General features: G+C 37.0%; 2 protein-coding genes across 8 annotated transcripts in view; one reads left to right on the forward strand and one right to left on the reverse strand.

Moving 5' to 3' along the window:
- Window positions 1–6,030, reverse strand: part of LOC111865673 (annexin B9) — a 19,292-nt gene extending 13,262 nt beyond the window's left edge. The window contains exons 1-5 of one of the 2 annotated variants that reach the window (XM_023853873.2): window positions 5,985–6,030; window positions 5,714–5,847; window positions 4,649–4,705; window positions 4,354–4,530; window positions 1,485–1,689 (exon numbers count right to left, since the gene is read on the reverse strand). In XM_023853873.2, coding sequence (XP_023709641.1) covers window positions 1,485–1,689; window positions 4,354–4,530; window positions 4,649–4,678 — 412 coding nt within the window. In that variant the 5' untranslated portion in view covers window positions 4,679–4,705; window positions 5,714–5,847; window positions 5,985–6,030. Of the gene's footprint in view, window positions 1–1,484; window positions 1,690–4,353; window positions 4,531–4,648; window positions 4,706–4,811; window positions 4,936–5,713; window positions 5,848–5,984 lie in introns of those variants that run through there. The other variant, XM_023853874.2, reaches the window with a different exon arrangement.
- Window positions 6,031–6,225: 195 nt separating this feature from the next.
- On the forward strand, window positions 6,226–12,748 carry LOC111865680 (transmembrane protein 230). 6 transcript variants are annotated; one of them, XM_023853886.2, is made up of 4 exons: window positions 6,226–6,343; window positions 6,942–7,042; window positions 9,572–9,694; window positions 12,415–12,748. In XM_023853886.2, the coding sequence occupies exons 1-4, from the start codon at window positions 6,292–6,294 to the stop codon at window positions 12,550–12,552; spliced, it is 414 nt and encodes a 137-aa protein (XP_023709654.1). In that variant the 5' UTR covers window positions 6,226–6,291; the 3' UTR covers window positions 12,553–12,748. The 6 variants fall into 6 exon arrangements, with proteins under 6 accessions (XP_023709654.1, XP_023709656.1, XP_023709655.1 ...); XM_023853888.2 differs by lacking the exon at window positions 6,226–6,343 and adding an exon at window positions 6,364–6,436; XM_023853887.2 differs by lacking the exon at window positions 6,226–6,343 and adding an exon at window positions 6,388–6,451.
- The last annotated feature ends 4,165 nt before the right edge of the window (window positions 12,749–16,913 follow it).

Consider the following 16,913-nt stretch of genomic DNA (forward strand, 5'->3'; position numbering starts at 1 on the left):
CAGGCCAGCGAAAAATCTAACAATCTACAGCAAAACCATCAATTATTATGGGCGTTATAACATAGGTGTGCAGCTGGATGAAACATAGACGTCGAACCCCCGCAGACGATTTAAATACCTGACGAAACATACATGTCAAACCACACTGAACGGTTAAGTTACCAGCTCCATACTTCTGCATCTAACTCTCTGACCTGGGTATGCAAAAAAAATGTATGTATATATTCTTTTACATGTGCCTGTTTCACATACTAATAATCCTTACATCCATTATTGAAAACAATAAAAAATACAAGTTTCTAGATGTCTTAAATAACCATTTTTCATTAAAATGATGGTAGCTGATAACAAAGACTATTTGTGACAGATCCACCTACTGACAGAATCAGTACTTCCTGCAACCAACACGAGTATAATCATGATCTCCCCAGGTACAATTAAAATTAATATTATGGGTGTAATGTAACTGTAGCCACCACTAAACATGCTGTAAAACAGCTAAGGAATTATTACAGTGTAATTACATATGCATCTGAGTCTACTGCACTGTATTTTTCTTTCCAGGGGTGGGGGTTAAATTGCTTACAAAAGCAATTTAACACTAGTTTTACTGAACATCCTAGGGTATTATAGATATAAGAATATATTTTGTATTACTTGACACTCATATTTGCTCCCCCCACTTTCTGGGCTCGATGACATACAGTATTCCATCTCCCTTTCTGTCTGTCTAAGCTAATTTTATCTATCTGTCCACCTAGTGATCCTATCTAATCTATTCCATTTATATTTATATATAATTCACCATCCACTCTAACCAATTCACCCATCTATTTTGCCATGTCTCTCTCCTGTCCAATCTATCCTACTTGCACCTCACCAAAATTAATTAAGAACCAGGACTCCTCCCCTGTTAACTCTATCAAGATGTCACAATGTATTCTTAAACACAGAAGTCAGAATGTAGCCAGTGCATTTCAACACTTTCATCCTGTTAAAAGAAAAAAAAATTAAGGTATCCATGGAGGGTTGTGAGATGTTGAGGTTCCCACATTTTCTAGACAATCAGCTCATAGATGGTGGTAAGGTTGTCAGCCTTATGCACCAGCCACCCTTTAGCCCCAAGAATATTCCTGGTACTCATTTCTGTTAAGAGGCTGAGTAGAACCCAGGGCCATAGTGCAGCTGGAAGGATTTGGTAAACTGAAAAAATCCACCTAAGCAGGATTTGATCCCACAACCTTCCTGCTCGTACCATAGTGCCTCAACCAACTACGCTACCACTTCCCCCACTTTCATCCTGTTACAGATGATGAAGGCAAAATTCAGGAAGAACTTTCCACAGACCTCCTAACTGTTATTTTGAGGAAGTACAGAAATTATCAGCACAAAAGTGGAAAGAATGAAAAATTATTTTGTTCTCTGATGCATAAAAATGCACATGACATATTACTGGAAAGCATCAACAGTCTCCAGTCACTTACATTTCTCATACACAGCTGCTATGGTACGGATTCCGTAATTGCTGAGTGTGCACAGTATCTCCACAATGGCCTCCTCATCAGTGCCAATCCCACTGATGGCATCATGCAATTCCTTAGCATATAGGTCAGGTAGTGAGGTCATCAGAGCAACGATAGCATCTTCAAAGTGACCACCCAGCTCACTCTTCAACTCATGAATCAATTCCTTAAAGAAAACAAACACAAAATGATGATGAAAAACACATCCACGACAAAAAGAACTGTTCAATGAAATGCACCAGTATAGATCATAATTCTTTGCAAAACAGTGAAAGTGCATGTTTAATCAAGATATCTCCAACAAAATTTTGCTGACAATTTATGAATTACACGCAGGTTTAGGTTATAAAATGTACACAAAAGTGAAACCAAAGTTCATATCTATATGCACACCAGCATACAGATCAGAAGGAATTTCTATGGCAAACTGTTAAAACACAAATTTCATTAAAAATACCTAATCTCAATGAATTCACAAGTTCTGAAAAGACAGTTACATTTATGACCATGGACTAACAAATGCACTGCATGGCGCTGCTGTCTAAAGCAAACTGTTGAACACATTAACATGGATTCATTTCATTTTTAAAAATGAATGTATGTATAAAAAGGGCCTAGGCAATGCCCATCCAGCCCTCTGTAGCAGAGTTTTATAAACATCTTATTCTTGTTCTTCTCCTTTGTTTCAAATTCAAGCAGATCCAGAGACAGGTTGAGAAGTAAATTCACAAACCACTGGATATACGTAGATTGTCACATATCAGAACACATGTTCCAATTAATCATTATCTATCACAGTGATCACCCCACGATTTTTTACTACATCTCTTAACTCTATACTATTAATATTTTGCACATTTACTTCTTTTTCTTTTTAATAAATTTATGAATTTCCTTTATGCTGTTCTCAGACAAAATGTCCATCACTGTTGCACTTTGGTCTTCGTACAGTTTATAGTCACAGAGTACATGTTCCTCCGTTTGCAGCCATCACCTGATTCGCATTCGGCCGTGAACACAACATTATATATATTCAAGCTTACTTTAGGACTGGAGTGGCCTGCTCTCATGCAGTTTATTGACACGAAGGTATGATGGTTCATTTTTATCTCACGGAATCACGAAGATGAGTCATTCCTGAAATACCTTTCAAAGTAGCTTTCTCCTCTGTCCCTTTTGGTGATTTGACAGAAACTGTGAACCTCCTCTTTCCCTTTCTTTTTCCTCTGGACTTTAAAATCTGCCAGTGGGAATGGTTGTTGACTACCTCTGCCTTCTCTGATTATTACTTTACCTCAGAGTCAGTTCACTAATTAACTTCAACTACACAGTGCCCTGGGAGCCAGTAAAATTGGATTTTTTCCTTGCAATTCCAGTCTTTCTAATTTCCTTCAAGCATTTGAATATTGTGATGTGCTGTTAATTGCAGATGTGTTATTAATTCCTTATAACATGCTCTCTGATTACAAGAAACTCCTGTAATTTTGCTCTGAGTCTATTTTTACAATGATTTCTAATGTTTCACCAATGGCTAGTGCTTCTGCTGTGAATGTGGACCCTATCTTAGCTATCCTGAATTTTCAGCTTATACCACCACTTTTATCTATTGATGCAAATCCTATGAATGGTTTGATCACCATAATTGAGTCACCTGTGGTGAAACATATACTGCTGCCATCTTTTGTTTCTATCCATAACTACTTGCTAACACATATAACAAATATAAATAATGAAAGAATGGCAAGCCTTCACCTATATATTTATAACAATATTCTGTTATACTTGAAAACTAAATTAAAATTACAAAAAAGTTTCAACTGAGAGAAAATTACAGATTTTCTGAAAACAGAAAATAAGGCCTCTACTCAAGAGAGAACTGGTGGCAAACAGATGGCAAGGAAAATAAAGAAGTCTGCTGTTCAGTGAAATATAAAATTTGCCTCTATACATTCAGACAACCTTGCTCAACCCTTTTTATATTGGCAGCTTATTTCTTAACTGCAAGTGCAGGGCTTAAACAGACAGGTGATTAATGTACATACTGTGCAGAACAGTGCTTATATTGGACAAGCTGTCAATATTTTAACCAAATGCTATTACTAAAAAGATCTTCAATTTTGGTGTATATAATATTGATTTTCTTTAAGTACAAGGTACTAGTGTTCCTTGTTGAACCTGAGGCTCTGAATTGGTGACATAAATTTGTCATTTTTGAATTTACAGACTCAGATCTGCTGCATCTCAAAAGTCATTAGTTTTGCTGCTACCATTATGAAAAATCCTGCCATAAAATGGAAACAAACAAGACTGATCACATTTCTGAAGAACGAAATAACTACAATGACATACTGAATGTATATATAATTTATCAGAGGACAGGAATAGCATAAAAAAAATCAAGTGTAGCACTATAGACAAAATTAAGAGGGCACTACAGCAAATCATGTCTCATTTCTGACCCTGGTTTGTATAAAACTTATGGTCAAATGTCAAGTTTATATCACGAGTGGCCTAACTTAGGACCTCTCAATTGGTATAAGAACGAACATTTCAGTGATTTAGAGTGTGGGAAAAATTAAGGAAACCTTTCAAATGCCACAGCTTTAAAATTAACTGACACAGGACAGAAGAACTTCACACTTATTACTTACAGGTCAGACTCTGTAGGCCTTCAAAACTGCACTTAAATCTAAGATGGTCAGGTCAACTACTGTGTTGATTTGACATGGAATGAACTCTATCTTTAACCTACAGGAGGGAATATACCACAGACAGACAGATGTGCACCTGCACATGGGTATACTTCAGGTAAAATTTAAAATGACACTACCTTTCCAAACAGAGTCTTGAAAGTCTCAGCAATCTCCAGTCTCTGCACAACTCCTCTTTTTGCTAAGATATCAATTATTGTTTGCTCATCAGTTCCAAAACCTTTCATTGCTGCTCGCAATGTTTCTGCATCTGCAGTCGAATCAAATGGTTCTGCAGGGTAAACTGTAGGTGTACACTGAAAACATACATACTAAGTCTCAAAATTACACTCCCCATTCATATAACACGTGAAAGCAAGCATTAAGAACTGCAAACAATTTAAATGTTTGTGTTCTGAAAACAAAAATCCATACCTGTACAGGATAGTACTTGCGTGAGCTCATCTTATTTTATTTGAAGAAATCACGAATCTGAAAAAGCAAAGTACCAATCATGAACAGACAGAGAACATAACTAAATACACAATCATGAAATACATATCTATACCTCTTCCTATGGGACATAGATCACACAAACCTAATCTAGAAGGTATGCACAGCTGCCTTGTCAGAAAGAAAGTACTTCCTTCAGCTTAAATGAACGGAGATTATCTTCAGAATAGCTAGCTTTCCGGGCTAGTCTTACTCAGTGATGATGTCGTTTTTGAGGAAGCAATATGATTCACATTTCTTAGCAAGAACAGCATGGAGTAATTTGTTCCTTGGAGGAAATGTGACTCATATCTCCTAGCTAGAAAGGCGTGGTCCAAATCACAATCCAACTTTAACATGTTGCACGAACTGTATTACCAACATATTTTATCATTCGTTCTGTAACATTCAACGAACCTACGCATGGAATTACATTTAAAATGTGACAACAACCTTCGGGTCATAACATTACAGTCAAGAAAAATCATCGTTGCTTTATCTAGAGGATCTAGAGCATCTAACACGGTACGTCATCAACGGAATTGGCAAACTGACTAGTCCAATGGGTTCAACTACATCTGCAGTACGGCAACTTTGAGTCTCACGTATGTTTAAACTGGAATCCGAAAAATTCGCAGTAATGACGATATGATCTACGACACTACCCGATGATTTCACCCACATTACGTCGAGTGACTCACCGATAGCTGGGCGTGCCGCGACCTTGAGAGCAAATATTTATGCGTCAAAAACGTGTACAATTCTGTCATATTATGGCACTTTTCATAAATATAATACAAGGGAATTAAAATTACAATATTCAAAAAAGACTATATGAAAACAGGACCGGCACAAGAGTCATATTTCAACTTACACAAATTCTGTCACATTCAGAAATACGAACAATGCTATACTTTTCGCTGTTCTACTGCACATTATCAATTACTGCAAAAATTTTATAACTTAATGTAATTGTTACTTACAACGCATAAATTCCACTACACTCACCTGCCTGAAACAACTACGAAGCGAAACTAGTAAACTTCCAACACCAACTACCAGCATCGACCGACGCGTTAGAACCGTTAGAATGAAGTACCAAAGTCAACAACGGTCCTGTTGTCCTGTTGCTCCTGTTAGACCTGTAAGACCATGACATGTATTGGTAACGAGAACAAAGAAAATGAAATATGACACTGCTGCAATAATCACGCAATCGCTTACGTAGGCTGCATTAATAACACTGAAAATAAATAACTACATAATGCAAAATTACTACCTGCTGTGTGTAACTAACCGGCCGGAAGTGAGATGTGGGATAGTAGTTCACCTTCTTATCGACTGCGCTCTAGGCAGTGATTGCATGACGTCATACATGACACTTTAGTAGCGACCAAACGGGCAGTCTCGTCTTGTGATCGGTGAACATGATTCAACCAATTGTCTCCGCGTCTAGATGTCACTAGTGAAACTTCTCGTGTTCTCGTGAATCTTATCCTACTCGTTGCTCACTTCGCTCACTTCTACCAATGTGTTACCTATCCATTTTAATTTATCCGTGGTAATTGGATGCTGATTCGTGTTGTATGTCATGTTATAAACAGTTTCCGACATTGGAACATTTTTTTTTTTTACCAGGTACATGGGTGGCCATACCATTTCAAAACTTGAATAAATTGTTACAAGAGTAGTACCAATGTTGGATGCCACGTCAGAATATTTCAGTCTGCAGTAAAAGTCATACCCGTAATTTATTAAACCGTACGAGTTTTGTTATGTGGCGACTTGTAGCACTTCATGTTATTTCAGGAATGCCCCTTTGTGAAGTTCATACAAAAAAAAATGAATACGTACACGGTGTTTACTGTATGATAATTATGTCATGATTGTATTTTTTAGTACATAGTAATTAATGAAAATTGGACTTTCTGAGCATAACACATATTTCCTAATTGAACTTCGGTATTATATCTCTTAAAAGATCTGACATTTGTGAAGGACCCAATTACTGTTGACCTTTTATTAATAACAGGAGTGGGGGCACAGGTGCATAGGTTTAGTCTTCACTCTATATTATAACTCAAAGCATATGTTGGCATACTGCTTTTAAAGTTGAATGTGATTTTTTTTTCAATGTGGAATTGCATGGGTATGTTTTGTTTAAGTCAGTCATTAAATTTAACCTGAATATCTGTATTTTGTTAACTGGATATTGTTTTTGTCTCTTATACTTCAGAGTTTATACAAAAAGTGAAGATGTCAAGAAGGACAGCATCAGCATATAGAAATGTTAACTATCAAGAGTTGCGGAAAGATGATGAATTCACTGACTCTCAGGTAGGGATGTGTTATGAAAATTCTGTGCCTAAGCTTTGAAAACCATGAGTGACTTAATACATTACCATGATAGGTTATTTACTACCTCTGTTCCTGTCAAATATTGGTGATAATGGAAAGCTTAGGTCATTTATCCAGAGGATCCATCCAGGTCTGAGGCTTCTTGAGAACTTTCATAACAAGGTTATTTTTTTACGGTGAGGAGTTGTTAGCCCAACCCCCAAGCTGGAGGAGCACCCCTTGTTGGCTGTCCACGACTGCTTATTCAATATATTCGCAGCTTCCCTCTAAACCTGGAGGGCGTATCCTCCATCCACAACCTGAGGACACGCCATGCCATGGTGACAAGGAACCCACCTAACATGGGGTGATAATGGAAAACAGAAAAAAAAATAGAATATTTTGAAAAGGTACCATATATCTGTGACAGTTATGAATATCAAAAAGAGCAACTTGGTATTGAATTTGGGTAACAGTAATATGGGAGATCACTAGTGTAACCATGAGGCATAGAGTTGTAGAAATAATTTTACCACTGAAAACAAAGTTTACGGCTTTTAGCTAGAATGTATAGTATGAAGTTAGACCAGTCATTCTGTTAGAAGAGTGACTAGTTTATTTTGCACTATTGCACAGGGCTATGTTGGGCACATTTTTATAGTTATTTATTTATTCTTTAAATTAAATAAATCCTTTTTGGCCAAGCCTAGGATGTAGAACAAGTCACACTTAAATTAAAACATGCACAAGAACAGTTCATAAAATAGAACTCAGTCACATACAGAAGAGTCATAAAACGAAATTATACATAGTGATAATCAATAGTGATAATACTAGGCAACAAAAAAACCTCCATCTACCCCTAGTAAATTTGAGGATGTATCAAAAGGGAATCTATTATTCAGGAATGAAGGTCTACAATAATCTTCCACAACACATTAAGGATGTATCAAGTGATATTAAGATGTTTGAAGTACTACTGAAACAATTTTTACTACTACACTCTTTTTATTCATTACAAGAATATTTCTGTTACAAATCCCCTTAAGGTATTTGAATAACTCTACTCTAAAAGGAGATAAATAGCCAGATTTGTATTTTTGTATTTATAATTATTTATATTGGGTATTTTGTAACTTTTATTTTATTTTATTGTATACAAGCATTGTAATATCTTATTTTATATTACTTATTTATATTGTAACTATTATGTATCTCTTATTGAATTTTATCATTAATATGTATGTGCTAATAATGTATGACAGGATTGTTTTCCACTTGTAATTTACTTGTAATGGATTGTATTAGAATGTTTATGATATTTGTACGACAAGTTGTATCTTGAGCCAAATTTGTAACCAAGACGATCTCCACATCCACATGAGTTTGTAACTCCTGATAGGATTTATGGAAGTGAAATAAAGTATAGTATAGTAGTAAACCACAAAAAAGTGGAAATTGTTCAAGTTATAATTGATTGAATTACAGCCCATAAAAGCTTACACAACACAACCATAACATATACATTTCACAAAATTTAAATATTAAGGTATACTAAAAGTTCAATTAACGAATACAGATATAAAGTATGATAATTACATATATCTTATGAGATAAAATAACTGAAGATGAATTTGATTTGTTTCATTCTGGTCCGTCACACTAACAATATTACAAATGATAAAACAATTCCGTCCGGTGTGAAATCAAATCACAATTAAGAGGANTCCTAAAGGAGATAAATAGCCAGATTTGTATTTCTGTATTTATAATTATTTATATTGGGTATTTTATAACTTTTACTTTATTTTATTGTATACAAGCATTGTAATATCTTATTTTATATTACTTATTTATATTGTAACTATTATGTATCTCTTATTGAATTTTATCATTAATATGTATGTGCTAATAATGTATGACAGGATTGTTTTCCACTTGTAATTTACTTGTAATGGATTGTATTAGAATGTTTATGATATTTGTACGACAAGTTGTATCTTGAGCCAAATTTGTAACCAAGACGATCTCCACATCCACATGAGTTTGTAACTCCTGATAGGATTTATGGAAGTGAAATAAAGTATAGTATAGTAGTAAACCACAAAAAAGTGGAAATTGTTCAAGTTATAATTGATTGAATTACAGCCCATAAAAGCTTACACAACACAACCATAACATATACATTTCACAAAATTTAAATATTAAGGTATACTAAAAGTTCAATTAACGAATACAGATATAAAGTATGATAATTACATATATCTTATGAGATAAAATAACTGAAGATGAATTTGATTTGTTTCATTCTGGTCCGTCACACTAACAATATTACAAATGATAAAACAATTCCGTCCGGTGTGAAATCAAATCACAATTAAGAGGATGGCCAGTGTTCAATATAAACCTGAGGGTCATGTCTTCACCTGTGTGTTATTTGAGTCTTGTTTTGGGAATGACTATTTACTGGTTCTCCTAGAAATTAGAAGTCCTGTATAAATGTCACTGTTCATTTTTTCTTTTTTCCAGTTTGATATTCCAGCACAAGAAATTCGATGGAAGGCTCTTAGTCTCGCAGCATTTCTCTTTTTTGGAGGAATAATACTGCTGGTCGTTGGAAGTTTACTCATTAGTGGTCATATTGATGCAAAGGTAATAACTGCACAAGTCTGAAAATGTTCATTAAAATCTATCCAATTTTAAGCATAATGTTGAAAATTTTATTCTTAAAACTGAGATATACACATACCTCCAGAAAGTAGTATTGTAAAAGGAATGTGAAATAACAACAAATTGTGTGTTAAAGCGAAAAGTGTAGGTTTTAGAATTTTGCATAGGGCATTTCATGTAATGTTACTCAAGTTTAATGTTCATCACACAGTACCTGCAAAAAGGGAGACTGAAAAAAGAATGTTTTTATTAGTTTATGAATGGAAACACTGCCTCTGTGGTCTAGTGGTCAGAGTTCCTGGTTACAGATCCAGAGGTCCTGGGTTCGTTTCCCGGCACTACCAGATTTTCCGAGAAGTAATGGGTCTGGAACGGGGTTCACTCAGCCTCATGAGGATAATTGGGGAGCTGTTTCAAGGAAATAGTGGCTCCAGTCTAGAAAACCGAAATTAACAGGCATGGGGATTCGTTGCGCTAACCATGCAACACCCTCTGTCCGCCAAAGTTGACACTAACTTCACTGACAAGTGGCAGTCGCTTGGTCAGTATAGTTCGCTTGTGGACTAAAACCACAGAGTTTGTTTGTTTGTTTGTTTGTTTTTATGAATAGAAAATGTTTCCAGGATATGAGCTCCAAGATGATAAGGTCTTTTTCTGTATGACTGTGATTGAGAGTTCATTATGTGTATGGCAAATATGAAGAAAATAGATCAGTTCATTTATCTTACAGAGTACATATATACATAAGGAATGGGCCTAACTGCTGGCCCTTGCACCACGACCTATAGTGATCTTTTGTGCTAGCTTACAGAGTATTTTTTTTTATTGCTAGTGGGGTGGGACTAAGTCCCTTGTACTGCGGCCACTTCTGGCCTATTGTACCAGCCCCAGATGATAGGTGAGAGCGATTGTGGAGCAGTTGGTGGAATGAAGATTGGCAGGGGAAACTGAAGTACTCGGAGAAAACCTGCCCCAGTGCCACTTTGTCCACCACAAATCCCACTTGACCAGACCCGGGATCGAACCTGGGCTGCCATGGTGGGAAGCCAGCGACTAACCGCTTGAGCTATGGCACAGCCCAGCTTACAGAGTAAATGACAGGCAGTACTTTCATGATCAGAAGTACTTAACACATTGCGGATCAGTGGTTTAAACATTTAAATCACCCTGGGGACCGGCGTTTTTAAACCTACTACCCTAACTTGTGCACTGTTCACTTTAAAAATTAATATAAAATCTCCTAATTAATTTTATGAACTGAAATGTTTGGAGAACACTTACCAGAGCTCCTAGAAGTGCTTGCACATGTGATATCTCTGGAAACATTCCCCTTTGTGAAGAGGTATTACGCAGAAGTTGCACATGTAGGCAGTTCTACTCTTCTTCTTGTGCTCTGCGCACACACGGCACTACCTAGAAGGGTGTTTCTTCTTGCAATATTCACTCGTCACAATTTTCACGAGAATATGTTTCCGCATATCACCCGAGAGTCGGCCAGGGGGGTCTACTTGAGGCCTCTGGCGGGTGCGAACAGATTGCCCCGGCTGCACTACGCCTGTGTCTGACGCAGGTACTGCCGCCACCGTGACGTCAGTAGCCCAAGTTTTTGCCAGTTTCAACAGAAATGCTTTGTATTTCAAAGTAGAATTTCTGTTCACCTTTTTGAAAACCGTAAATGAATTGAAAATTGCACAGTTTATAAGCCACAGTGCAACTTTCTTCGTCCATTTTACTGTTTTCCTAGGAAGGGAATAATAGGCCAAGAACTGGTCAGCCCTATCAACTCCTTTCATGAACATATTATACTCGGAAATACAAAGAGGCTTCTTTATTTGCCCGTGTCGTCTTTGAACATCGACCATGCTCGAATTATGGATAGTGGAAACCATATTCACAACGCGAGTATCACTCCAGGACTGAAGAAGAATGTCCCCCTTCCGTCAAAGAAACTGTCTCCAAAAAACAGTGACACAACTTCAGACACGTCCGTTGGGTCCGATGGCATCTGCTTGACCCCCGGATCACCAGTAAACTTTCCCAAAGTGGGGGTTTTGTCCACTTTATCCCATGTAGCTGTCGCGACACTCGCACTTTCAACAGAGCTCTCACTTTCACTTGACACATTTTGGGCAGCCCTGTGGCCCCTGTCACTGTCACTGATAATGGCCTCGCTATCAGGAGACGAAGCAGTTGGCAAATCTGATAGCTCATCGGAGAACATATCTAATATTTCCTGTCCTCCGAGAGATCGCAACTGCTTTCGTCTCTGAGCCATGTTGAACTGGTTGCTGCGTGGTTCATACGTGCAAGCTTGGATTAGAACAAAGCCAATTTTGTTTAGGTTGTGACAGGAAATGACTCTGGTTGAGTTATTAGATAAGGCAGCAATCATTCCCGAGGTCACCTACGCAGTAGTTACGGTTCAACGAAGCCACACTGCGATATATAGCGTTTTGCAACATAACGTGACCGTATAGGGCCATATGGCCCGACCGGTCCGCAATGCTTGGAAACGCAGAGGGCCATATGGCCCGTCCGGTCTGCAGTGTGTTAAGTTATATATCTCTACTAAAGTATCAAAACTGATTGTTCTATATTCAGAATACTGTCCCTATACCATATGCATATGAAAGAACAATAGTCATGCAATATGAGCCATTGTAAAAGTAAGATATAATAATGAAAATTGTCTTCTTTTACAGTATGCAGATCGGAAATGGCCTCTTATTATACTGGGAATTATCATGTTTTTGCCAGGTGCATACCATGTAAGAATTGCATATTATGCATATCGTCAGTATCCAGGCTACTCTTTTGATGATATTCCACAGTTTGATTGAGACTATGGGAACCTGCACATGACAATACAATGAAGTACAAGTGCATAGCGTGTAATATGGACACCGCTCACTGAAGACAGTTTCAAGCACTCGTTTAACACACTTCACCTCTTAACTGCTTGACATACTTAAATGGAGGTAGTATTTTGTTCCAGAGCATCAGTGAGCTTCTCTTGGACTATATGGTGTTACATTCCAGAGACAGTCTTCATGTTACCATCAGTTTTCATATAATTCTGTTATCTGAGAGGAATAACTTCTTGTTAAACTGTACACATTACAAAAGTAGGAGGCTCAAGAACTATTAAGTACTGCACTGGGATACATGGACTGCTTGATAAAGGAGGCTATCAAGAACAGGCTTCCAACAGGGACAGGGGTTTCAGTCTCAGTTGTTCCTGGTATCCAGTGACTGCTATGATGAAGCAGGTCTGAGACACACTGATCCATGGCTGGTATGGATCCTATGCCACATCAGACCCAGATAATGGGATAGAGATGGTCCCTAAAACCTCCCTAACTTTTAACCAACTGACATAGCTGATGGCCTTAGAAGATTTCATGAAGATTGAAATTAATTATGAATGGGCAAGGTACGCCTAATTCCCAGCGAATCTATATAATAAATGATATAATGATATAAACTCTGTCCCAAGTGCAAACAATATATTATGTGTCCTTGATCTTGCTCCTTTACGATACATGTTTCGGCCTCAGACGGCCATCATCAGGTGTATAACACTCACGTTGCTGTCACACTGCACCCAGCCCAAAATTTAACATTTAAAAACACTTTTCTTGTTATTATCAACATCTAGTTCGTTGATATCTGTCTGGTTTGTAGATTATTTTACACACGTTAATTGTGACTTGTTCTAATTGTTCTAATCTTTAGTTTAGAACTAAAGATTTTATAGTGCTACTATAGGAAAGTCAAAATTAACGTGTGTAAAATAATCTACAAACCAGATAATAACAAGGAAAGTGTTTTTAAATGTTAAATTTTGGGCTGGGTGCAGTGTGACAGCAACGTGAGTGTTATACACCTGATGATGGCCATCTGAGGCCGAAACATGTATCGTAAAGGAGCAAGATCAAGGACACATAATATATTGTTTGCACTTGGGACGGAGTTTATATCATTATATCATTTATCGTATAGAGTGCAACAGGATGCTTAAATATAATATTGAATCTATATAATATTTAAAAAATTAGTTCCTGCTGAAGTAAAATACACTGCTTCTCCATTGCAAGTAAATACATCATGTTGGCAAGTCACAGGGTGTTAATGGTACATATAGTAGCTGCTGTTCTTTAAAGGGTTAAAGAAATGTAAAAGTTTTGACAGAATAAATAAACTAGGGATTACTCTGACTACCTTCTCAAAAGAGAAACATAATTGTACTGTGAACCAGTATGGGTAAACAAATTTAACTGTTGACTTGGTATGGGTGGATCCTTTGAAAATAACCCATTAATGGTATAATCTATTCTCAGTGCTAGATCAACTATAACTAGACTGTTCTTGAAGTTATGATTATTCTTAGGTGTATAAATGGTATGATTCCTTATTGCAGCTGACCTGTAATTTGCAAAAATTTGCAACCCTCATGATAGTCACATTTGCACAATATAAATATAAACTGAAGAGGACATGTAGGATTGTTTGTTAATATAATAGGGCCAGCATAATTATCTAACACATTTACCACTGTTTAAATGTGGAAATGGATCACTGAAATTGCATAAGAGTTAAGTTAAATATCTGTACATCTTCATCCTGTTTGTTCTTTATTTTACAGTGCTGTCATTAGCTAGACTATATAGCATTGAATGTTAGTATGACAGATTAAATTAAAGGAATTTGAAACAGATCACTCATGGACTTGTAGAGATATTGTCTCAACATTTGCCTGGAGAGGCTGAATAAAACCACAAACAAAACTGTTTGGATAGCAGTGTCCCAGTTGAGACTCAGGCTGAACTCTTCCCAGATATGAGTAGGGATATTACTGCTATGCCAACCTATTCACTGACATGTTTACTTTTTTCAGAAGTGCAATTGTTTTTTAAATATGTAAAATATCCCTTGATAAATCATCTTGAAAGTTAGTATATGAAATCAATGGATATTACATCTTACTCAATCATGGAGCTGAGCCCTTCTGGAGGAGCCGCCAATTCTGCAACTACTCAAGAATTTCCCAGCATTTTATGGAACCCAAAGGTTTATTACCATGGTCACAAGAGCCAATCAATACCATCCCATCCTGTCTCTCTAAGATCCATTTTAATATTGTCCACCCACCTATGCCTTGGGTCTTCCCAGTGGTCTCCTCCCTTCTGGCTTTCCCACCAATATCCTATACGCATTTCTCGTCTCCCCCATTTGTGCTACATGCCCTGCCCACCTCATCCTCCTTGACTTGATCATTCTAATTATACTTGGAGAAGAGTACAAGTTATGAAGCTCCTCATTGTGCAGTTTACTCCAACCTCCTGTCACTTCATCTCTCTTTGGTCCAAATATTGTCCTCAACACCCTGTTCTCAAACACCCTCAGTCTGTCTTCCTCCCTTAATGTCAGAGGCCAAGTTTGACACCCATACAGAACCACAGACAAAATTATAGGTTTGTATATTCTAATTTTTATGTTTTTGGACAGCAGACGAGAAGACAAACGGTTCTGGACTGAATGGTAGCAAGCATTACCCAAGTTCAGTCTCCTCTTAATTTCCTCCTGAATCAGGTTTTGATTTGTTATTATTGTTCCCAAATATCTGAACTGTGCCGCATTTTCAAAACATCTGTTTCCTATCCTTATGTCATGAATTTGACCTGAATTTTGGTGATGAGACAGAAACATGTACTTAGTTTTCTCTGTGTTTACTTCTAGATCAACCTCTTTACTTGCATCAATTAAAATTTGTGTGTTTTTCTTTATGGTATCTATGTTATCACCTAACAGATTCACATCATCGGCATAGGCCAACAGCAGATGTGTCCCATTTAATTTCAGTTCCACCTGGTTTCCCTGGACCTTCATATTCTAAAGAAAATTTGAAAAGTAGTGGTGATAAAGCATCTCCTTGTTTTAGACCATTCTNCTTATGTCATGAATTTGACCTGAATTTTGGTGATGAGACAGAAACATGTACTTAGTTTTCTCTGTGTTTACTTCTAGATCAACCTCTTTACTTGCATCAATTAAAATTTGTGTGTTTTTCTTTATGGTATCTATGTTATCACCTAACAGATTCACATCATCGGCATAGGCCAACAGCAGATGTGTCCCATTTAATTTCAGTTCCACCTGGTTTCCCTGGACCTTCATATTCTAAAGAAAATTTGAAAAGTAGTGGTGATAAAGCATCTCCTTGTTTTAGACCATTCTGGATAGGAAATTTACCAGACAAATGTTTACCTATATAGACTTTACTATACATTTCGTTTAAACACATTTTAATCAACCTAACTAGTTTCATGGGTATCCCAGACTCTATCAGAATATTGTACAATACTTCCCTCCTAACCGAATCATAGGCTTTCTGGAAGTCTATGAATAGCTGATGTACTGTCTCACTGTACTCCCATTTTTTTCCAATATCTGTATGAATGCAAAAGATCTGTAGTTGATCTGTTACGTCAAAACCCACACTGATGATCCCCAGTAATTTCATCTATTTATGGACTTAACCTTGAGAGAAGAATACTGGATAAAATTTTGTATGTAGTTGATAGCAGTGATATCCCCCGATAATTACTACAGTCAGTTTTATCACCCTTCTTGTGAACTGGTACAATAGACTCCTTCCACTGATCAGGCAATTTTTCCTTATGCCAAATAGAAGTAATTAGATTGTGGATCTTAGAACGTAATATATCTAAATGTTTTAAATCAAAGTTGATGAGAGGGTGAAAAATCCAAGAGCAAAAACAAGCCAGCAGTACTACAACATATGAAGACATAAATTCAGACATGTTCATCTAATGCAGCTATGTGTGTGACATTATAAAATTAAATCACATTTGTGGTGGAGAGATTCCTAGGGTGTAAAGCCTTTTACACAGAACTGCCATGACCATGCCACCATGGTGACACACATTTAGATAGCCACCCAGTGTGAAAGATGCCATACTGCTTATCAATACATTGCAATAGTGCAACCATGCTGGTTTGTGAAAAAGGCCTTATAATGGTGAGAAGGATGATGTGAACAGGTTTCAACAGTGCTGTCAGGAAGAATATCCCTGCCAACAGCAATGAACTTACATTGACACATGCTGTATGTAAGGTAAAAGAAAGGTAAAGCTATACCTGTAACAAGCTGTGGAGGCCCACAGGATTGTGAGACGTC

This window comes from Cryptotermes secundus, unplaced genomic scaffold (genome assembly GCF_002891405.2).
Source record: "Cryptotermes secundus unplaced genomic scaffold, Csec_1.0 scaffold19, whole genome shotgun sequence".
NCBI lineage: Eukaryota > Metazoa > Arthropoda > Insecta > Blattodea > Kalotermitidae > Cryptotermes > Cryptotermes secundus.